The sequence below is a fragment of the Misgurnus anguillicaudatus genome, chromosome 12 (assembly GCF_027580225.2).
Source record: "Misgurnus anguillicaudatus chromosome 12, ASM2758022v2, whole genome shotgun sequence".
NCBI lineage: Eukaryota > Metazoa > Chordata > Actinopteri > Cypriniformes > Cobitidae > Misgurnus > Misgurnus anguillicaudatus.
In genome coordinates, this window is record NC_073348.2 from 20,670,650 (window position 1) to 20,695,465 (window position 24,816).

General features: G+C 42.7%; 1 protein-coding gene across 2 annotated transcripts; it reads left to right on the forward strand.

The window, feature by feature from the left end:
* The first annotated feature begins 7,511 nt into the window (after positions 1-7,511).
* Positions 7,512-14,529, forward strand: LOC129447201 (eosinophil peroxidase-like). Of its 2 annotated transcripts, XM_073874097.1 has the most exons (16): positions 7,512-7,728; positions 7,828-7,890; positions 8,348-8,441; positions 8,531-8,706; positions 8,793-8,925; positions 10,093-10,222; positions 10,310-10,516; positions 10,601-10,958; positions 11,027-11,187; positions 11,262-11,520; positions 12,165-12,335; positions 12,446-12,683; positions 12,759-12,955; positions 13,167-13,204; positions 13,706-13,750; positions 14,121-14,529. In XM_073874097.1, the coding sequence occupies exons 2-16, from the start codon at positions 7,830-7,832 to the stop codon at positions 14,133-14,135; spliced, it is 2,283 nt and encodes a 760-aa protein (XP_073730198.1). In that variant the 5' UTR covers positions 7,512-7,728; positions 7,828-7,829; the 3' UTR covers positions 14,136-14,529. The 2 variants fall into 2 exon arrangements, with proteins under 2 accessions (XP_073730198.1, XP_073730199.1); XM_073874098.1 differs by lacking the exon at positions 13,167-13,204.
* The last annotated feature ends 10,287 nt before the right edge of the window (positions 14,530-24,816 follow it).

Here is a 24,816-nt window from a genome sequence, read left to right on the forward strand (position 1 = left end):
CTCCATTTGCATGTTAACGAAGGGAAATGTCTCAGTTTTTCAAAATAACCATGTACGTGTAAACAGGGCCTCAGTCTTTGCATTGTGTGTCTGTGTGTGCCACACTAAGCATGGAGACCAAAAAGAGGAGAACTGTCTGAGGACTTGAGAACCATTGTGAAAATTGTGGAAAAATATCAACAATTTCAAGGTTACAAGTCCATTTCCGGAGATCTAGATGTTCCTTTGTCCACAGTGCGCAACATGATCAAGTTGTTTTCAACCCATGGCACTGTAGCTAATATCCCTGGACGTGGACAGAAGTTATTCCGAATAAGCTGCAAAGAAATTCAAGCTGTCCTGCAGGCTCAGGGTGCATCAGTGTCAGCGTGAACTATCCATCGATAGACACAGGAGGACCCCACTGCTGACACAGAGACATAAAAGCAAGACTACAGTTTGCCAAAATGTATGTGAGTAATAGGGTTGCCACCCATGTCTGATAAAAAACCTGGACATATTGATGACCCGGCCAATTGGTTTGCTCACAAGCCCCCCCCCCCCCATAGCATAAAATTTCTATAGGCCTATGCAATTATTGGCAATTCTCTAAAACTTTACAATTCTCTTTTTTTCAATTCTTATTTGTTAACATTAGTTAATGTATTAACTAACATGAACTAACCGTGAGCAGTACATTTGTTACTGTATTTGTTAATCTTTGATAACGTTAGTAAATAAAAATACAGCTGTTCATGGTTTATTCATGTTAGTTCACAGTGCATTAACTAATGTTAACAAGATTTAAATAAATGTATTATTAATATTAACAAAGATAAAAAATTGCTTTATGCTATAAGTGCAGTTTATTATTAGTTCATGTGTTAACTAATGAACCTTATTGTAAAGTGTTACCCAATTATTTGTTCATTAATTAAAATATGTAAATCAGGTTTACAATTTATTAAAGCTGCTTATACTATTTATGTAAACTGTTTTTATTTATATTCCATTGCAACTTTAAACAGGTCTAAATAGCAACTAGCAAATATGCACATGAAATTCAACTTGTTGAACTCACCTCAACATGTATTTTACAATCATTTAACCCACCATGGGAAAAGCTGAAGTCACTGTTACAAACTCTACACCATGCAAGATTTTAACTCTTTTAAGACAGGGATACACTTTTGTGTAGTCTGGTGTAAAATGTGTCTTATTTTTCGCTTTTGGGGCACTCTCCCTCTGTCATGGCGCTCCTGTTTCTAAATACACTGATTAGTTTGGTTCGGGAGATGAGATAAAAGCCCGCCCACACTGACAATTGATTGGTTGATGTCCTGAAACAGGCCAATCAGGATGCTCTCTGTCTTACATGCCCTAAATGAGGCAAACACACACACACAGACGCAAGGTCTCCCTCTCTGCCGTGCGCGCGTTAAATTTCATATTCACATAGCTTTTCAAAAACCGGGACATTCAGTGTCCCGGGAGAGTTGATAAATTTCCCGGAACAGGTTATTAAAAAGAAGGACAATCCCGGTAAAACCGGGACAGGTGGCAACCCTAGTGAGTAAGCCAAAATCCTTTGGGGAAAACGTCTTGTCGATAGATGAGACCAAAATAAAGCTTTTTTGTAAAGCACTCTACTCACTCTACTGTTTACCGAAAATGGAATGAGGCCTACAAAGAAAAGAACACAGTACCTACAGTCAAATATGGTGGAGGTTCAAAGATGTTTTTTGGGTTGTTTTGCTGCCTGTGGGACTAGGCGCCTTGACTGTGTGCAAGGCATTATGAAATCTGAGGTTTACCTAAGACGTTTGGGTTGCAATGGAGGGTCCAGTGTCAGAAAGCTGGGTTTGTGTCTGAGATCATGAGTCTTCCAGCAGGACAATGACCCCAAACAAACTTCAAAAAGCACCCAGAAATGGTTGGCAACAAAGCACTGGAGAGTTATGAAGTGGCCAGAAATGAGTTCAGATCTAAATGAACACCTGTGGAGAGATCTTAAAATTGCATGTGTAATTGCAATACTTTTCTGTGAGAAATACTTCATTTTCTGGAAAAAGTTTAGGGGTGCCAACTAGGGCTGTGACGGTTAGGATTTTTTTCTCACCGCGGTGAAGCATCAAAAAATCACGCGGTTATGCGGTTAACCGCACAACAGTAACCCCCCAAAGCCCAAGCGACCCCAAACCAGACACAGAAGCACAGTAAGTTTGCTTTAAGATGGCTCTCACCTCTCGACTGGACTCAGCGTACCGTAAGTACAGGTTTTTGCTCGATTTCTCCTCAGAATATTCACTCGCTCTCCTCTTCTCTCCACAGGTTGTTCCCCACAGGTCTACCGGATACATTGCATGCTCCGTCTCTATGGATCGACAGCTTAAGGGGTTAATAGGCACACAGGCAGCAGTGGCGGACTTACAGCAGTCGGCGCGGCGTGCGATGGGGTAAGTAGTTCCTAGGTGGCGTCGGGGGCGAACCCTCACGACCGCTAGATGGTGGCAGAGGGGTGGAATATTCCAACGTCTCACCGGGCCGAGCGCTACCCTTTCCTCGTTACCGTCAGGCGTTCGAACTCTGGACAGGGGCGCCCCTTTGTAGAGGCCACGGGACGATGGAATTACGTCACCTCTCTCTCTGCAACAACAATGTTTATACAATCGGAAACGTCAATAATAATAGCCCCAAATCGTACTCACACCTCTGCTGTTTCCTCGGCTCTTCACCGCCACTCTTCACATCCGCCCGATGTCTAGACGGGGGAAAGTCGTTTCTGGGCACCGTACTATTTCTGGAGGCCCGAAGCACGCTCACAACGTATGCTGTACTGAACAGAGCTAAAGCCAGCAGCCTCCTTGTCTTCTCTCGACGAAGTGCGTGAAGGCGGGGGTTAATCTGACAAGACACACAGCAATACACCGCAACCCACAGCAATATACAGCACCACGTCAAAAATAAAGGTTTCCACAGCACAAAGACTCACCCACCACTCCAAGTGTACAAAAAAGACGCCCGTCTTCCTTCACTTCGCTTAGTTCAGATTTGGCGATGGAAATATGCGGCCCAGCTAGTGGTGTCGTTGTTGCGTCTGCTTCGGTAAGTATTTCCTCGGCTCACCCACCACGCTCTGTTAGGGGTAGGGCCGTCCTCCTTCTCCTGGAGGGAGTTAACATAAGCCAGGTTAATACACAAGATACTTTCAGCTAGATCTAGGTACTCACAGCGATGCCGTCTTAAATCCCCTTTTTTCACTTCATCTCAATCCGTCATGTGTTCGTTCTCCTCACAACCTTTAAGGTTCGCAATGACTTCACAATCAACAGTTCCAGCCCAAAAGGTCTGGTGCAGTGCTCCTTTAACTATCACAGCTCCATCCTCTTTTCGCCTGTCTTGGCTGCCGCACTCTTTCCTCGCGCTATAAGCGCTCCCGTGGATCAACGGCGCCCTCCGGCTCCTCTAAGGACGGAGCGTGTGATTTGGGTCTGCCCTAGGCAACAATGGAGCTCGTGCCCAAAACAACTCTTCAGTATAACACCAACAACCAGCCGGGTGCAGTGCTCCTTTAACTCTTTCTCACAGCTCCGTCCTCTTTTGCCTCTCTTGGCTGCCGTACTCTCTCCTCTCGCTCTAAGCGCTCTGTGGATCAACGGCGCCCTCCGCCTCCTCCGAGGACGGAGCGTGTGATTTAGATCTGCCCTAGGCAGTAGTGGAGCTCGTGCCCGAAACAACTCTTCAGTGTAACACCAACAACCAGCCGGGTGCAGTGCTCCTTTAACTCTCTCTCACAGCTCCGTCCTCTTTTGCCTCTCTTGGCTGCCGTACTCTCTCCTCTCGCTCTAAGCGCTCTGTGGATCAACGGCGCCCTCCGGCTCCTCCGAGGACGGAGCGTGTGATTTAGATCTGCCCTAGGCAGTAGTGGAGCTCGTGCCCGAAAACAACTCCCTCTTGTGTGCTGCTACAGCTCCATTTATGTGGCCCGTTCTCATCTCTTCCTCTAATCAGAGCTGCTACATAAATTGGCTGCACCTGTGGCTCGTTTCTTCCTGATTTGTGTTGCTTGCATGTTTCAGATCATCAAAGAAATGTTATTAATAATCAAAGATAACACAAGTCCTAATAGTCCTAAACATAATAGTACTACACTTAGTAGCAACAACTACAATCAAGCGTTTGTGATAACTCGCGCTGGTCGATCTCGTGCCTCCCCCGGTACCTTTCTTCTCCGAGGTGCATGAAGAGATTACATGTCCTTGGGCGGCTTCTTTCCCCACCCACAAAAGGCCTTCAGGGAACTACACTAACCTTTTCCACTGGTGGCACTTGCGCTACCAACTTTTTCAGTTACTGGCGCAAAATATGATTTGGTCCCCCTTTTTTTTTTAAGTTATATTAAGGCGCTCTGGTAAATAATGAACAATAATGAAACTGTATTGCATACAGATATGCTTTTTATTTTACTTGCCGTCTTTTAAACCACATGCCGCCTTGTTTTCTTAAACGTTGCAGTCAGTGTTTCCCACAGATCTGAAATTTACTTGGTGGTGGTAACCGGTAAAAAGGGCAATCATTACCCACTGACAAATAATCGTCTACTATACATATGACGAAGAACTAATAATGTGTGACACAACACAATACTTTGATTTATTGAAAATTAATATTAATTTCACATTATATTTCATTAATCTAAACACTCCAAACTTTCTTTGCCATTAACAAAGCTGACACTGTTTGTCAAAGCACCACGAAAACACTTACTGTTTTTGCACTGATATATGAAGCAATTAGACCCCTTTTATCAAACTCAATATAATAAAATACTATGTATATTATATTAATAGACAGTGCAGGTCTATAGATTATAAATGTGACTGATGTTATGACTGATGTTATAATGGTAATAATTTCTATTAAATAGGCACTTTTACTGCTTCTGCTCTATCTTTCTATTTCTCTCTTGCCGATTTAAAAAGCTTAATCCACTTATTATTTCAATAATATTATTCCACTTATTTTATTTTCAAATCTACTTGCTGTCCCGGTGACAAACTTTACATTGCTTTGCTCGTTTAGTGCAATGGGCTTGACATTAGCACTGCTTTTTTGCTACAATCTGTGCAAACTTAATATGGATATGGTTTTAGAAAATATATGGTTTATTAATAATAAGATTATTAAAAACATGTGAGAAAGAAAACGCAGCGCGTGGTCGTAACAAGAACCATCGCCATAGAAACCGAAGGCACGCTAAACTGCACTCGAGCTTTAGCGCGGTAGCCCTCATGGCCGTTTTCCGATCGACTCGGGTTATAAACTCAATATTAATCAGACTTGGTACCCAAAGTAATTAAACTAGGATCTAACCGGACCCGACAGACCATTTAAAATATAAACCCGGAACCATACGGGTCCCGCGTCCTCAGTGAAGAAAGACCTCTGCTCAAGTTCAGAAACATGGAAGACACTGCGCTTGCGTCGCACCCAATTCATTGAGAAACAGCTGAGCACACAAACGCACACTGATGGGGAGAGACACGACGTGCTTTTACGCAAAATGAAGCCAACGTGTTGATGGCTCAGAGCACGTTATTAAACGTATTCTTAAAATCCACATTTATGTTTTAATAAATGCTCATAGTAAATCATAGCATATTGTCTAACATTAGGTAGCACATTTGCGACCCATTAAAAATTAGGGTCGCAACGGCAGTTCAAAAGGTCGCATATGCGACCATTTTGGTCGCAGTGTAGCTCCCTGGCCTTGTAAGCCTTTGACCCTCACCACTCTCCATGGCAGGGGCCGCTAAGGGGTACACGGCTGTCCCGACAGTGGAGCGGTCGGTTGTGATGCAACTGTGTCAAGCCACAGCTGCTTCCTGGAGGGATAAGCCGTCCCTGTCCTTACTTGTAAGCACTTGTCCGCTCTGACGGGCAATACATAATGCGCTATAGCGTTGCTGCAGTTTCATCAGTTTCAGCTAGTGGTCTAGAGATGCCATCTCTGGCTGTGCCTGTCCGATATGAAGAGATAAGATGTGGATAAGACTTGGTTTCTTAACGCTCCCATATCCCAGGCCAGCCTCTTCTGTGATGTGGTTGAGAGCTTTTCCCAAAGCAAAGTTGTTCTAGTCCGTACAGACAATACTGTGACTCGCCTGCCATCTCCTCCTGTGGAGTCAGAAGCACCTTTGGTCCCTTTGTGCCATTCACATCCTGTGCATGCTCAATCGTGGGGCCAACGAGTTGTCACAAGCAGCGGGCACTGGCGAGTGGCGACTCCACCCCAGACGTCCCAGCTGATTTGGAGACGGTTCGGAGCAGCATGGGTAGACCTGTTTGTGTCTCCGGAAACCTCTCATTGTTAGCTTTTTAATTCCCTGAACGAGGGAACTCCGGGCACATATGCACTGGCACACAGCTGGCCTCGGGGTCTTCACAAATACGCATTCTCCCCAGTGAGTCTTCTTGCACAGACACTGTGCAAAGTCAGGGAGGATGAGGAGAAAGGACCTTCTTTCTCAGGGATGGGTCACAATATGGCACCCGCGTCCAGACCTGTGGAATCTCCACGTGTGGTCTTTGGACAGGATGTGGAGGTTCTAAGTGGCTTGTCCTCGCAGGTAGTGAACACAATCCCTTCGGCGTTGGCACCATCTACAAGACATGCTTATGCGCTTAACTCAATGAAAAAAGCTAACCAAGCCAAAATAAAGTAAGCTAACACAACCCCCCAACCCGTAGGGTACTATGCAATGGAAAAGCGTCATTAGATACACCTGCTAGCGGAGCATTACAGTAAACAATGCGGGAGAAAACAAAGGTGTTTATCAGTTTTTCTGCCACTGTAAAAGATAACATAGGATGCAGTTTTGCAATGTTTCTAAGATGGAAGAATGACGTTTTAACCGTGCTCTGTACGTGTTCTTCAGTTTTTGTTCTTTAAACTCTAGGACTAAGCCATCTATATTAATTGTTGCATAGCCCGCTTTACGTAATTGGTTAGACGAGCCAATAAGCATCACTTCTGTCTTTCACTATCCAGGCAGAAGTAGTTATGAGCCATCCATACTTTTATCTCTGAAACACAGTGTTCGAGGAAGGCAATGGCTGTATAGTCACCTGGCTCAGAATGAATGTAGATCTGTGTGAAACTTGCATAAAAGTGGCACAAAGATCAATAACAGACCAAAAAGCAGAGGTAAGTGATCATAATAAAACAGGTTTATTGGAACACAGAGTATATATGGCAATGGTGAAGGCTTCTGGGGTGAGTATGCGAGTATTGTGAATGTCGAGGGTAGACTGTCTGTGTGGTCTTTGTATTTTCCAGGGAATCAAATGATGCACGGTGAGACGAAGAGATGACAGAGGATAAGGTCTTAGTAGAGCTTGGTAAACAGGGAGAGAACAGGTAAGAAACACAATATTTGGGTGAATAACAAAAAATGGGATAATTGAACCAGACGGTGACTGAGTGCTGGCTGATGAGGGTGAACAGGTGCGTGTTGTTAATACTCAGGTGAGGGTGATCTGTGGCTGGTGGAGGGTGATGGCTCGCTTGACTCCCTGACAAAAACAAACACCACACGTTGTAATAGCTCTCAATGTAAGGGGAAAGAAGGAGATCAACTTGTTCCCCCAACTTCATGAGAATAAGGGATTGTTAAAAAACTCAGTCGCTATCATCAATAGCCAGTACAACATACTGAAGACCTTAGGATCAACACGTCTGATACACAGGTAAGAAAAACTACCTCCTTCTTTTTTTAATGTTAATATTTTAATGATTAATTTAATTAATCGTAATCAGGAGTAAATGTCTGTCAATATTTGTTTTAGAGATGAATCTGCACACTTTTCTTTTTGTGGTGAGCTGTTGTGCCTTAACACCATATGCTTTAGGTAAGTGCAATTACAGTATAAATGTTTTTATACATGTGACCCTGGACCACAAAACCAGTCATAAGTCACAGTTATATTTGTAACAATAGCCAACAATCAATATTATCAATTTTTGTCATTAGTAAGCAGTTGCTAACTTCTTTTTCTTAATATTTTAATATTTTTGCACCCTCAGATTCTACATTTTCAAATAGTTGTACCTTGACCAAATATTGTCCTATCATATACCGAACCTAAATCAATAGAAAGCTTATTTATTCAGCTTTCAGATTATGTATAAATCTTATAACTGGTTTTGTGGGCCAGGATCAAATATTTGTAATGTGTTTGCAAGAAATCCTGTTTTGCAGTCGTCAGGCATTTATACGGGCAGCTCATTAATCTAAATAAGAATGTATAATTGTTTTACTAGATTTATTCATTGACTGTGAAAGTCTAATGTCGTCATATTTTTTAGCAAATGAAGAAAGTGCTGGAAGACGACTCATTCTGGAATCATTTGAGGAAGCAAAAAAAATAGTAGATTCTGCTTACAAATTTTCTCGGGTTGAGTGAGTAAAGTTCGCAAGAAATTACTCTGTATTCCTTTATCTTCATGCCAGTCAATGATCTTTATTTTTACAATCCTTCCCAATTCTAGGAGTTTAGCAAGGGTGCGCAAAGATGTGATCAATCCTTTGGACAAATTTCAGTTGCTAAGACAACCGGCTCGAAAAACACGTGAGGCTGTGAGAGCCGCAGACTACATGGCACAAACGCTGAGACTGATCTCTGAGAAAACTCATCATGCACACAAGAGATCCATTAATGCTACAAGTATAAATTTAGCACCTTTCACTGACCTCAAATCAGCTCCATCTAGTGTTCCACGCTTACAACTATCAATGTATTTTTTCACTTAGACTTGCTTACTCCTGAAGAACTTAACACCATCATGCGTCTGACCGGTTGTTCTGCTCAAACCCGGCCCCCATCTTGTAGGACCACACCCCTCATAAACAAGTATCAGACTGCCACCAATGTATGCAACAATCGGTCAGTTCTGGACTCCTTGTTCTGTGTAATTCTTTACGGTTGCAATCTGGAACTTTTTTTAAAATTAAATATAAAAGTTTTTAGTTTAGTGCAAGTACATAAAAAACCTTACTTTATATTTCACATGTGGGAATGTGTTTGAGGGCAATGGGTCAGTGTAGAGATCGTTCATGATGAACCGGCAATAGACAGGCATCATGCAAATGTGTGATGCAGTGATGTAGATCCGTAACAGATTTAAGATTCAAATCAGAGAGAACTCGTTAAGGCGATTCTGAGTCGACTACTTTTGGAAGACAATATCTATGCACTATTCACAACCGTAAGCTTATTTTAATGATTTATAATTTAAGTTGTTGGGTATGATATTGCAGGAAATGTCAATGTAAAATCATTCAACTTGACCCATTAAAAAGGTGCTGTGTGGATTTTAGTGGTGCCATCTAGTGGTGAGATTGCAAACTGCAACCAATGGCTCAGTCCACAGCTTACCCCTCCCTTTCAAAACCCATAGAGCAGGGATGGGCAACTTCGGTCCTAGAGGGTGCCCTGCACCTAGTAAGACCTAGTAAGACCTAAATTGGCTGCTTCAGGTGTGTTTCATTATGGTTGGAGCTAAACTCTGCAGGACAACGGCTCTACAGGCCTGAAGTTGCCCATCCCTGCCATAGAGAAACTATGGTAGCCACCCCAGTATAAACACATCATCGTTGTCTGAGACAATGTAGTGTCAAATCGCTTTCTGTAGAGCAGTTTGTCCATTTACCGCTGCTGCAGAAAAACGATATTGCAAAATGGTGACCTCCGTGTAGGGACCTGCTGTGTATTTAGATTTAAAACTGCCCGTTCCAAGGTAATAAAAACAATAAAGTTCATTATGTAAGTGTTTACACCACTAAAAATATAGTTATGTATATTATATTGCATTTCTGAAAAAAGATCCTCCTAAAAGTTACACGGTACACCTTTATGTACTTATCTTTAAGTAGCTTGCAGTTTTGTTTCAAACAGAGATGGCGATATAGAAGCAAAAGTTGCAGATTGCAACTTTAAGTCTCACGAGTGAATTCAAAGTTGTGACATTTTGTGCATGCAATATTAGACAACCTTGCATCATTGTTAACTCCTTGGTTCATGCTGGATTGCATCTACATTTTTAATCGACAGGAGGAACCCACTGCTTGGTGCATCTAACACCCCTTTCACCCGTTGGCTGCCTGCTCAATATGAGGATAATGTCTCGCAGCCCAAGGGGTGGGACCCCAACAAATTGTACAACGGTGCAGCATTGCCCCTGGTAGGATGGAGACAATTATGAATGCTTAACTATATTTTAGTTAATCTATTACCAGGTTTTAAATTCTGTCTCTGACAATGATTGCAGGTCAGACTGGTTTCCAATCGTATTCTGAGCACTGCAGATGCTGGTGTAAAGAGTGATCGTGAGTTCAGCTACATGCTCAGCATCTTTGGCCAGTGGATCAGCCACGATTTGAGTCTTGCACCCAATTCACCGAGCATTAAATCCTTCAGCAATGGCATTAACTGTGACGAGAGCTGTGAGCGTTCTGAACCCTGTTTCCCAATCCAGGTAAATCAATGATTGTTTTTTTTGACCCTCTCCATTCTCTTTTAGGTATATCATGCTATGTAAAATATCTGAACTTCCTTAAAGGTCCCTAAAAGAGACCCCCACCTAAGTCCAAACTCCTGCATGCCAGTTTTCCGAACATCGCCTACCTGTGGTTCTGGGAACACTGCCTATATGTTCGGAGGTTCAGCCAATGTCCGTGAACAGATCAACTCTCTGACAGCTTTTCTAGATGCCGGGCAGGTTTACGGGGCGGAGGATGGACTGGCGAAAGACCTGCGTGACTTGACCAATGATGACGGTCTGCTACGTGTCAACAATCAGTATCTTGATAATGGGCGAGAGCACCTGCCCTTTACCAGTGTAAATAGCAACATTTGTGCCACACGTGGGAAAACACTGAATGATACGAGCCTGACAGAAGTGCCATGCTTTATTGCAGGTCAGTTGCGTTTTCATTTTATGTAGTCTTGCATTATGTATCTTCTAATGCATAAACTTTGTGTGTAGGTGATGATCGTGTTGATCAGAACATTGTTCTAACCTCATTACATGTATTATTCATGAGGGAGCACAACCGATTGGCTCGTGCCCTCCGTGTACTTAACCCAAGTTGGAGTAGTGAAACCCTCTATCAGGAGGCACGGAAAATTGTGGGTGCCTACCACCAGGTAAAGAATAAACAATCCATTGACAAATGAAAAAGTATGTATATGCATTACCAAACACAAGAATTCTTCTTTAGGTGATGGTAGTTCGAGATTACCTGCCCCACATTGTGGGCCCTGATACTTTCAATAGACACTTTGGTGTATATCCAGGTTACAATGAGAAAGTGGACCCCAGCATTGCTAACGTCTTTGCCACTGCAGCATTTCGCTTTGGCCACCTGACCATCCAACCCATGGTGTTTCGTCTTGATGAACACTACCAGAACCATCCTCAGTTTCCAAGCGTGCCCCTTTTTGAGGCCTTCTTTTCACCCTGGAGGGTGATCTTTGAGGGTAAGTTATACTGTACATACTCTAGACAGAGTTATAGATCCTGTAATTGTAGAACATTTGTTGTAGTATACAGTAGCAGGGACAATAATGAGGAGGGCTGGTTTAAAACTGGTTATTGCTCATTTGGTGGTGTCTAGCTGACAAAACAGCAAAACACAGTTGGTGACGGTTGTTAACCAGCATGGTCTTTTTGGGGAAGCTGGTTGCAAGGAAGTATTGCAAATAAAACTTAAGCTGGGAACACATCACAAGATAATCAGGCTAAATTTGGGCCGATTTTTCACCTAGGTAAAGTCTTTGTAGAAATGAGTGAGGGGTCCGTGATCAATCCAAACCAGCCGTATTTATTACGTAAACATCTGTCGTGTATATTCAATTTACAGCTTACACAGCCATAGGCAACAAACCGAAACTAAACACTTCAACCCGGCAGGGGAATATAAAACAGTGCCAACTCATGCGCATGCTCACTTCCACTAGTACGGTGTCTCTGTGACGGGCCGCTTCGATCGCAAATCGTAAATATTCAACATGTTGTGTGGAGGAAACCCCAAGGACAAATGCACACACTGCATCTGAGTGCCATAAAGAGGTTTATTCATTTAAACTTCCACAACTTCTGATTTTCTTTCCTTTTTGCTTAGGGGGTATAGATCCTCTGCTCCGTGGATTAATCGGCCAGCCGGCAAAACTAAATACACAGGATCACATGATGGTAGATGCTCTTCGAGAGAAAATGTTTGCCTTTATAAGACCCATAGCTTCGGATCTTGCCTCCCTTAACTTGCAAAGAAGCCGTGATCACGGTATACCAGGTAAACTTACTGGCCTCTTAGCAAAAACAATGCACACAACTTTCACCAAGTGTTTCTATTGAAAAGATCAACAATTACAGTCCAGTTATCAATCTTTGGTTCCTCATAAGGCTATAATGCATGGCGTCAATTCTGTGGACTCTCCACCCCTGAAAATGAGACTGAATTGGCTGTAGTGATGAACAACACTAAACTGGCACGCCAGCTTGTAAAGCTTTATGGCACCCCTGCAAACATTGACGTCTGGTTAGGAGGCATCGCCGAGCCTTTTGTCCCCGGTGGACGCGTCGGCCCTCTTTTTGCCTGCCTTATCTCTATGCAGTTCCAGCACATCCGTGAGGGTGACAGGTAAAGATCCACATGTATTCAGTCTGCGAGACTAGCCAATGTGTTTATGGTTAACCACAAGTCTTCTGTGTTCAGGTTATGGTGGGAGAACCCTGGAGTGTTTACCAAAAACCAAAGAACCTCACTTGCCACCGCGTCTTTGGCACGCATCATCTGCGACAACACAGGAATCAGTAAAGTTCCCAAGGATCCTTTCCGCTTCAGCAAACCTTCCAGTTATGTTAACTGTAAAAATATCCCAGCCTTTGATCTCAACCCTTGGATTGAGACGGGTAAGGCACAAAAGTGAACTCATAAATGCATTTAGGAAGTTGACAGATTTTTTTGGAATCCCAGTATAGATAAGAATCACACTAAAATAAACAGGTCATTAGCTTCTTCCTACCACTATATCTATCTGTACTTTATGATAGTATAGTGTAGTCATACATAGGTCATTTTTAAAAATTCTACAAAGTTTTCACAATCAGTTTTATCTTTCAGGTGTCTGTGGCGTCGACAATACAAACAATGAAAATGAGGTTTGAAGTGTCTTTCGATGCTGTCTTATTTATCTTAAAATGAAAATCTCTAAACTGAGCAAAACAAGTATGTTCACTCTAAATTCTGCGGGGGGATTTTACCAGTGTTGGGTAAATATTGGACAGACACATGTTGGGTTATACTATTTAGTTGAAACAACCCAGCCAAGGTTTATTTTTTTAAACCAACATGTGTTCTGTCCAATATTTACCCAGCATTGGGTTAAAATAGACAAGTACAAAGTAGCCTCAAAATGTTTTTGGGGTGCTTAACAGTGCTCAAACCAGACAACATAAGTAAAACATTGTTTCCTAACGTACTCTAAACTGCAAGCTTCCAGCCTGGTCAAGCTGGTGGTCAGTTGGTCTTCCATCCCAACCAGCTAAAACCAGACTGGAAGACCAGACAACCAGCTCAGTAGGGTGCTTGTTTTTTAACGTTTTGATGTGTGTCTTTAATGCAAGCAGAAATTGTATAACATCTGTTTATTAACTCCTCAGATACTGAGTCTTTCTAAGGGCCCCCCGGACCTCCAGGGGCACAAGGTAACCCAATTTCTAATAAAGCTATCGACCTCAGTCAATGTTTTCTTTATCAAGCTAGATTCTAATCATGCTGCAACCCGAGCAGCCTCCTAGTGGCTACAACCTCACTCTGGTTGGAGCACACAGACCCCCTACTTACAGGCACACGGGCTACCTTACCTGCTCCGTTGACATGGTTTCCACATGACTTTCTCTATTCACCGGTTCTGTCAACAAATTCACATGCCCTGCCCATGGCAAGGCTATACAACACCGATAACAAAATAGCACTTTTCAAGCACATGGGGGAGCCGTGAGCCAGTCTTACATAGTGGTGCTATGAATCTGAAAGTAACACTCTGTTCTCTTCTCTTTTTTTCTGTTATTCCAGGTCAAAAGTGGGTAGGAGGTACGCCTGGACCTCCCATTAACACCACCTGACAACAATCAGCCATCTTTGCCTTGCTTGGCTCCATCCTCCCTGCCTCTGCTAAAACCGCGGTGTTCAGACAGGTCCTCTACCACAGACAGAAGCATTGTAACCAAAGTTTATGAATTTCAGTTCTCATGCAGGGAAAATCTGACTGTGGACACTATGACTTTAAAGAAAAATCAGATTGCACAGCTGAAGGGCAGGTCATTTTGAAGCTGCAGAAAGGACACCGTCTGTGAATAGAGGTTTCTCTGGGTGCAATTGGTATAAGCAGGTCCAGCTACTTCTCTGGCCAAATTTTCTTCCTTGTTTAAAGCATTTATTATGTACCATTTCATTTTATGGATCAATAAATGCTATAACAAATTTGGGAGTTTTCATAAAACTTTTAATAGACTTATTCCTTTTTGTTGCAATTTGTTTTGTTGCCAGATTGCAGGAAAACTTTGTAGTTTATTTTGTGACAGTTTATTTTGTGTATTGCTTTTAGCCTATGGAAACTAATGTTTTGGGGTGGCCTGCAAAGATCTTGACTTTTCGTTTAAGAGTGTGTCCATGGTGGCCTGGCCAATTTTGATGTTTCTCCATGAAACTGGAAGTTGTTGTATTTCAGGCATACAATGTCTGACCGGAGGGCTATTTCATAAAACTCGCTTGGAAAAGCGAGGATTAAAGTTACAAACTCGACTTGAATTAACCTAACAAATGAGGCGAGGCTAAAGCGGTTTCAAAAAAGGCAAATGAAGCTTACGCAATCCAACTTATGTGATCCAGATTTCCCTAGTCAAGATAATTGCGCGTGCACGCTATTCTTGAGCAGCCCTAGAGGTCGAGCGTGGATCAAATCGATCAAAGTTAAAGAGAAAGCGGTAATTTTTGATAAAAATGTATGAAAATGTACTACTGACTGAAAATTATAATACTGCTGCAATAAACAAACCCATAAAATAGTTGGAAAGTCCTTATGGATTAAATCCTTGCATGCAGAAACTAAATTTAAATATATTGTCTTATTTTAAAGTGATCACATGAAAGCATGGCATGCTGTTAGAAATGATGGCCTAGTGGTTATTGCTCTCAGCAGCACATGCGAGGATCCGGGTTCGATCCCCGTCAATACTTATGTGGCTATGCTTTGCTAATTTTTAGGGCCCGAGCACACCGGGGTGTGAGGACCCTATTGTTCTTCAAGGAGTTATTAGGGCCCGAGCACCGAGGAGCAGGCCAGAATGGCCTGCACCGAAAGGTGCGAAGCCCTATTGTTTTTGCTCGAATTTATTATTTTTTTTTTTTTTATTTTTTTCAACACTTGTGCTAATTTGGGAGCCTTAACATACTCAAAGTCTTGAAATTTGGCACACACGTCAGAGTCGCGTGCCACTAGGCTCATGCAAAGGCTGGAATACGGGCGTGGCAAGGGAGCTCTGTAGCGCCCCCTGTAATTCAAAAACAAACATTGGGGCACAGATCGGGCAAAAATGTACGCACATGTACGAGAGTTGGTACACATATAGATCTCATCGACCCGAACAACTTTCGCCCTCTAACATTTAAGCTCCGCCCAACAGGAAGTCGGCTATTTCGGATTGTTTAAAAAATGCATGCGGTGAACTTTTGAATACTCCTTCTAGGGGATTCATGGGATTGACACCAAACGTGGTGATCATGATGTCGAGACATTGTACTTGCTAAATTGCGAAGGGATTTTTGATATCTCGAACGGTTCTGCCATGGCGAAGCGACAAAGTCATGGCGAAATCAGAGAAACAGGAAGTGTCTAATATCTAAGGCAAAAAATGTCTTATTGTGATGACACGCGGGGTGTTTGTTCGTCTGAAGATTCCGATCGCATCGATGTGCCTATTGTGAGTCTCGGGTATAGCGCCACCACCAGGCGCCAGGAAGTGTGTCAGTCACAAAGGTGGATTTTTTTGACAGTTCCATCCGATGTTCTTTTAAATACTCCTTCTAGGATATTCATTCGATTGACACCAAAAGTGGTCAACATGATGTTGAGACATTGTAGATGCTAAATTGCCAAGGGATTTTTGATATCTCGAATGCTGTTCCCATAGCAACGTGTCAAACTTTACTTTCATTTTAAAGGCATATTGAAGCCTTTCAGTTCCATGCAGTGAACTTTTAAATACTCCTTCTAGAATATTCATTCGATTGACACCAGAAGTGGTCAACATGATGCTGAGACATTGTAGATGATAAATTGCGAAGGAATTTTTGACATCTCGAACGCTGTTCCCATGGCAACCTGTCAAACTTTACTTTTATTTAAGGCTTTTTTAAGGCTATTGGCGTGTTTGGATTAACTTTAAATTTGGCACACACATCAGAGTTGTTGGCAGTTAAGTGTTGACAAAAAGGTCAGATAAAGGCGTGTCTATTTAGCGGCTGACTAGCCCCCCCCCCCCCCCCCCCGTTTGTCTAAAATGTGGGGTTTCTTTTACCTACAGTCCCCAAATGGGTCAGTAACAACATTAAATAGCCCACTGATATTTACCCACTTGAGGCCCTTGCCCACCGTGCATCGTTTTCTCGGACGCACCGTGTAGCGGAAAAATAATGTGCGAGGGCCCGCCATCGCTGCTTGCAGCTATATTTTTAGGGCCCGAGCACACCAGGGTGTGAGGACCCTATTGTTTTTGCTCCGTTTATTATTATTAGGGCCCGAGCACCGAGGAGCAGGCCAGAATGGCCTGCACCGTGGGTGCAAAGCCCTATTGTTTTTGCTTCGTTTATTATTATTATTATTATTTTCCGAAATGAATCGCATTTTTGAAGGCCTAAACATGCCCGAAAACTCATGAAATTTGGCACAGGCGTCAGAAGTGGTGAAAATTTACATGTGGTATAGTCATCAGAAGTGGGCGTGTAGAAATGGCTCGATAGCGCCACCTGCGAAATTTCAAGAGAACAGCCCCCCCGCTACGAAAAACATATAGATACGAAATTTAGTAAGATCATCTATCACCCCAAGACCTACAAAAAAGTCTCTTGGAACTAAGCTCTAAACCCCACAGGAAGTCAGCCATTTTGAATTTTCTCTGTCATTTTTTGACATTTCCAAGCGTCGTACTTTAATAAACTCCTCCCAGAGATTTAATTTGATGCTCATCATATTTGGTCAGTATGATCTAAAGGCCTTTGCGATGTTAAATTGCGGAGCTTTTGACTTTTCATTGGAGGGTGTGTCCGTGGCAGCCTGACAAATTTCAGCGTTTTCGCCATGAAACAGGAAGTTGTTCTAACTCAGGCATACAATGTCCAATCAGCCCCACGCTTCACATGTTTGATAAGGGTCTTGGCCTGAACACATTTCAATGCCAATATTCAGCTTCAGTCATAGCGCCACCTAGAGGTAGTAGAAAATACCATGTTTTACACTGGGATTTACTGCTCTTAGAGATTTAATCAAATCATCATCATATCTGGTCAGACTGTTCTTAAGCCCTTTGCGATGATAAATTGGGAAGATCTTGACTTTTCGTTGAAGGGCGTGTCCGTGGCGGCCTGTCAAAGTGTGATGTTGCACCATGAAACAGGAAGCTGTTGTAATTCAGGCATACATTGTCCGATCTGCCCCCGACTTAACACGTTTGATTTGGGTCCCAGCCTGAACACATAAACATGGCTTAATTTAGTAACAGTCATAGCGCGACCTAGAGGCAGCAGGAAATGCCATGTTTAATGCTGTGACTTACTGCTATTAGAGATTTAACCATATCAACATCATATTTCATCAGTCTAATCTCAAGACCTTGTGTGATGATAAAAAGCAACGACCTTGACTTTTCATTAAAGGGCGTGTCCGTTGCGGCCTCGCAAAATATCGTTAAATTAATCACATTTTTGACAGCCTAAATAAGCTCAAAAAGTCATGAAACGTTGCACACATGTCAAAGGTGGCCAATATTTTCATGAGATATAGGCTTCAGAACTTGGGGTGTTAAAATGGCTCTATAGCGCCACCTACAAAAATTCAATAGAGCAGCCCCCCCACTACGTTAATCGTACAGATACGAAATGCGGTAGGATCATGTATCACCCCAAGACCTACAAAAAAGTCTCTTGGAGCAAAGCTCTAAACCTCACAGGAAGTCAGCCATTTTGAATTTTCTCTGTAATTTGAGTGCAAATTTTGCCATTTCTTGCCTTCGTATTTTAACGAACTCCTCCTATACATTTAATCAGATAATCATCATATTTTGTGTGTGTCATTTAAAGGGCTTTGCAATGCTAAATTGCGGAGATCTTGACATTTCAATGGAGGGTGTGTCCGTGGCAGCTTGCCAAATTTCTGTGTTTCTCAAAGAAACAGGAAGTTGCTCTAACTCGGATTTAAAATGTCCAATCTGACCCACGCTTCACAAGTTTGATAAGTATCCTGTCCTGAACACATCAACATACCAATATTCAGTAAAAGTTATAGGGCCACCTGCTGGAAGCAGAAAGTGACATGTTTAACACTGTGATTTACGGCTCATCTAAATATATTCAGATCATCATCATATTTGGTCAGTCTGAACTTAGGGACTTCACAATGATAAATTGTGAGGATCTTGACATTTCGTTAAAGGGGCGTGGTGGCCTGTCAAAGTTTGATGTTTCGCCACGAGAAAGCTGTTGTAACTCAGGCATGCAATGTCCGACCTGTCACAGACATCATACGTTTGACAAGGGTCCTGGCCTCAACACATCAATGTTACAACGATCAATTACAATCTTAGCGCCACCTTCTGCACAAAAAGAGCTGTGGCACTTCAAAGTTCCTTTGAATATCCACCTATATTTACCCACTGAAATTTCAATCCCCCTGGTTTATTGCTTTACTAAGGCCATAGAGTGGCGGTGCACATGAGTGCGAGGGCCCTTCCATCACTGCTTGCAGTTTTAATTATTATTTATTCTTCTTCTTCTCCAAAGTGAATCGCATTTTTGAGGGGCGAAACATGCTCGAAAACTCATGAAATTTTGCACACATGTCAGAAGTGGCGAAAATTTACATGTGCCATAGGCGCCAGAAGTGGGCGTGTAGAAATGGCTCGATAGCGCCACCTGCAAAATTTCAAGAGAACAGCCCCCCCGCTACGAAAAACGTACAGATACGAAATTTGGTAGGATCATCTACCACCCCAAGACCTACAAAAAAGTCTCTTGGAGCGAAGCTCTAAACCCCAAAGGAAGTCGGCCATTATTAATTTTTGCCTTGATTTTTGTGCAAATTTGGTAATTTCCAGGCTTCATACTTTAACGAACTCCTCCGACAGATTTAATCCGATCATCGTAATATTTGGTCAGTCTCATCTAAAGGCCTTTGCGATGTTAAATTGCGGAGATCTTGACTTTTCGTTGGAGGGTGTGTCCGTGGCGGCCTGACAAATTTTGGCATTTTCGCCATGAAGCAGGAAGTGGATCTAACTCAGGCATACAATGTCCAATCTGCCCCACGCTTCACATGTTTGATAAGGGTCTTGGCCTGAACACATTTTAATGCCAATATTCAGCTTCAGTCATAGCGCCACCTAGAGATAGCAGGAAATGCCATGTTTTACGCTGTGATTTACTGCTCTAAGAGATTTAATCAAGTCAACATCATTTTCGGTCAGACTAATCTTAAGGCCTTTGCGATGATAAATTGCGAAGATCTTGACTTTTCGTTGAAGGGCGTGTCCGTGGTGGCCTGTCAAAATTTGATGTTTCGCCAAAAAAAAGGGGGATGTTGTAATTCAGGCATACATTGTCAGATCTGCCCCCAACTTCACACGTTTGATAAGGGTCCAGGCCTGAACACATCAACATGGCATAATTCAGTAACAGTCATAGCGCCACCTAGAGGCAGCAGGAAATACCTTGTTTTACACTGTGACTTACAGCTCTTAGAGATTTAACCATATCAACATCATATTTAATCAGTCTAATCTCAAGACCTTGTGTGATGACAAATAGCGACAACCTTGACTTTTCGTTAAAATGCGTGTCCGTGGCGGTCTCGCAAAGTATTGCTAAATGAATTCCATTTTTGACAGCCTAAACAACCATAAAAAGTCATGAAACGTTGCACACATGTCAAAAGGGGTAAAGATTTACACTTGATATTGGCTTCAGAACTGGGGGTGTAAAAATGGCTCTATAGCGCCACCTACAAAAGTTTAAAAGAGCAGCCCCCCCCGCTACGGTAAACATACAGATATGAAATGTGGTAGGTTCATGTATCACTCCAAGACCTACAAAAAAGTATCTTGGAACCAAGCTGTAAACCCCACAGGAAGTCGGCCATTTTTAATTTTCTCTGTAATTTGAGTGCAAATTTTGCCATTTCTGGGCTTCGTACTTTTAATGAACTTCTCCTACAGATTTTATTAGATTAAAACCATATTTGGTCTGTGTCATCTAAAGGCCTCTGCGATGCTAAATTGCGAAGATCTTGAGTTTTCGTTGGAGGGGGTGTCCGTGGCAGCCTGCCAAATTTCGGCTTTTCGCCATAAAACAGGAATTTGATATAACTCAGGCTTATAATATCTAATCTGACCCACGTTTCACATGTTTGATAAGTGCCCTGGCTTGAACACATCAACATGGAATAATTCACATACAGTCATAGCGCCATCTGCTGGCAGCAGGAAATGTCAGGTTTTACACTGTGTTACACATCAAAGTTCTTTTGAATATCCACCTATATTTACCCACTTAAATTTAAAACCCCCTGGTTCACTGCTTTACTAAGGCCATAGGGTGGCGGTGCACATGCGTGCGAGGGCCCTTCCATCGCTGCTTGCAGCTTTAATTAGGGCCCGAGCACACAAGTGTGAGGACCCTATTGTTTTTGCTCCGTTTATTATTATTATTATTATTTATTCTTCTTCTTCTCCAAAGTGAATCGCATTTTTGAGGGGCGAAACATGCTCGAAAACTCATGAAATTTTGCACACATGTCAGGAGTGGCGAAAATTTACATGTGGCATAGGCGCCAGAAGTGGGCGTGTAGAAATGGCTCGATAGCGCCACCTGCAAAATTTCAAGAGAACAGCCCCCCCACTACGAAAAACGTACAGATACGAAATTTGGTAGGATCATCTATCACCCCAAGACCTACAAAAAAGTCTCTTGAAGCAAAGCTCTAAACCCAACAGGAAGTCCGCCATTTTGAATTTTTGCCTTGATTTTTGTGCAAATTTGGTCATTTCCAGCCTTCATACTTTAACGAACTCCTCCTACAGATTTAATCCGATCATCGTCATATTTGGTCAATCTCATCTAAAGGCCTTTGCGATGTTAAATTGCGGAGATCTTGACTTTTCGTCAGAGGGTGTGTCCGTGGCGGCCTGACAAATTTCGGCATTTTCGCCATGAAACAGGAAGTTGTTATAACTCAGGCATACAATGTCCAATCTGCCCCACGCTTCACATGTTTGATAAGGGTCTTGGCCTGAACACATTTCAATGCCAATATTCAACTTCACTCATAGCGCCACCTAGAGGTAGGAGGAAATACCATGTTTTATGCTCTGATTTACTGCTCTTAGAGATTTAATCAAATCATCATCATATTTGGTCTGACTGATGTTAAGCCCTTTTCCTTGATAAATTGCGAAGATCTTGACTTTTCGTTGAAGGGCGTGTCCGTGGCGGCCTGGCAAATTGTGATGTTTCGCCATGAAACAGGAAGTTGTTATAACTCAGGCATACAATGTCCGATCTGCCCCTGACTTCACACGTTTGATAAGGGTCCAGGCCTGAACACATCAACATGGCATAATTCAGTAACACTCATAGCGCCACCTAGAGGCAGCAGGAAATACCATGTTTTACGCTGTGATTTACTGCTCTTAGATATTTAACCATATCAACATCATATTTCACCAGTGTAATCTCAAGAACTTGTGTGATGATAAAAAGCAACGACCTTGACTTTTCATTAAAGGGCGTGTCCGTGGCGGCCTCGCAAAGTATCGGTAAATGAATCGCATTTTTGACAGGCTAAACAAGCTCAAAAAGTCATAAAACGTTGCACACATGTCAGAAGTGGCGAAAATTTACATGTGGCATAGGCGCCAGAAGTGGGCGTGTAGAAATGGCTCGATAGCGCCACCTGCAAAATTTCAAGCGAACAGCCCCCCCGCTACGAAAAATGTACAGATACGAAATTTGGTAGGATCATCTATCACCCCAAGACCTACAAAAAAGTCTCTTGGAGCGAAGCTCTAAACCCAACAGGAAGTCGTCCATTTTGAATTTTTGCCTTGACTTTTGTGCAAATTTGGTCATTTCCAGGCTTCATACTTTAACGAACTCCTCCTACAGATTTAATCCGATCATCGTCATATTTGGTCAGTATCATCTAAAGGCCTTTGCGATGCTAAATTGCAGAGATCTTGACTTTTCGTTGGAGTGTGTGTCCGTGGCGGGCTGCCAAATTTCGGTGTTTTCGCCATGAAACAGGAAGTGGCTCTAACTCAGGTATACAATGTCCATCTGCCCCACGCTTCACATGTTTGATTAGGGTCTTGGCCTGAACACATTTCAATGCCAATATTCAGCTTCAGTCATAGCGCCACCTAGAGGTAGGAGGAAATACCATGTTTTATGCTCTGATTTACTGCTCTTAGAGATTTAATCAAATCATCATCATATTTGGTTAGATTGATGTAAAGCCCTCTGCAGTGATAAATTGTGAATATCTTGACTTTTCATTGAAGGGCGTGTCCGTGGCGGCCTGGCAAAGTGTGATGTTTCGCCATGAAACAGGAAGCTGTTGTAATTCAGACATACATTGTTCGATCTGCCCCAGACTTCACATGTTTGATAAGGTTCTTGGCCTGAACACATTTCAATGCCAATATTCAGCTTCAGTCATAGCACCACCTGCTGCACACAGGCGGTGTGGCACATCAGTTTCCCTTTGAATATCCACCTGTATTTACCCACCTTAATTCATATCCCCCTGGTTCACTGCTTTACTAATGCCATAGGGTAGCGGTGCACATGCGTGCGAGGGCCCTTCCATCGCTGCTTGCAGCTTTAATTATTATTATATTCCGAAATGAATCGCATTTTTGAAGGCCTAAACATACCCCAAAACTCATGAAAATTTGCACACGCGTCAGAAGTGGCGAAAATTTACATGTAGTATAGGCGTCAGAAGTGGGCGTGTAGAAATGGCTCGATAGCGCCACCTGCAAAATTTCAAGAGAACAGCCCCCCCACTACAAAAAACATACAGATACGAAATTTGGTAGGATCATCAAGCACCCCAAGACCTACAAAAAAGTCTCTTGGAGCGAAGCTCTAAACCCCACAGGAAGTCGGCCATTTTGAATTTTCTCTGTCATTTTTTGACATTTCCAAGCGTCGCACTTTAACGAACTCCTCCTAGCGATTTAATCCGATCATTATCATATTTGGTCAGTCTCATCTAAAGGCTTTTGCGATGCTAAATTGCGGAGATCTTGACTTTTCGTTGGAGGGTGTGTCCGTGGCGGCCGGACAAAGTTCGACATTTTCGCCATGAAACAGGAAGTTGTTATAATTCAGGCATACAATGTCCAATCTGACCCACGTTTCACATGTTTGATAAGGGTCTTGACCTGAACACATTTTAATGCCAATATTCAGCTTCAGTCATAGCGCCACCTAGAGGTAGCAGGAAATGGCATGTTTTACGCTGTGATTTACTGCTCTTAGAGATTTAATCAAATCATCATCATATTTGGTCAGACTGATGTTAAGCCCTTTGCCGTGATAAATTACGAAGATCTTGACGGGCGTGTCTGTGGCAGCCTGGCAAAGTGTGATATTTCACCATGAAACAGGAAGCTGTTGTAATTCAGGCATACATTATCCGATCTGCCCCCGACTTCACAAGTTTGTTAAGGGTCCCGGCCTGAACACGTCAATATAACAATAAGGTACAGGTACAGTCATAGCGCCACCTGCTGCACACAGGCGGTGTGGCACATTTTTTGTCCTTTGAATATCCACCTATATTTACCCACTTTAATTCATATCCCCCTGGTTCACTGCTTAACTAATGCCATAGGGTGGCGGTGCACATGCGTGCGAGGGCCCTTCCATCGCTGCTTGCAGCTTTAATTATTATTTTTTTTCCTTTTTCTCCGACTTCAGCGGGACTTTAGAGGGCCTAAACATACTCGAAAACTCATGAAATTTTGCACAGATGTCAAGAGTTATGAAAATTTACATGTGGTGTAGGCTTTAGAATTAGGCGTGAGAAAATGGCTCTATAGCGCCACCTACAAATTTTCAACGAAGCAGCCCTCGGACTGTGTTTGACGTACAATTACGAAATTCGGTACGCGTCTGTAGCATGACAAGACCTACAAAAAAGTCTCTTGGAGCGAAGCCGTAAACCAAACAGGAAGTCAGCTATTCGGAGTTATTTTTGTGATTTGGGCGCAGTTTTTGTCATTTCCAGACGTCATACTTTAACTAACTCCTCCTACAGTTTTCGTCGGATCATCTTCATATTTGGTGAGTGTCATCTTAAGGCCTTTGTGATGCTACATTGCGAAGGATTTGACTCTACGTAAAAATTTGTGTCGGTTCTGGCCCGACAAAGTTTGATGTTTTCCAATGAAACAGGAAGTTGCTGGAACTCATGCATACAATGTCTGATCTGTCC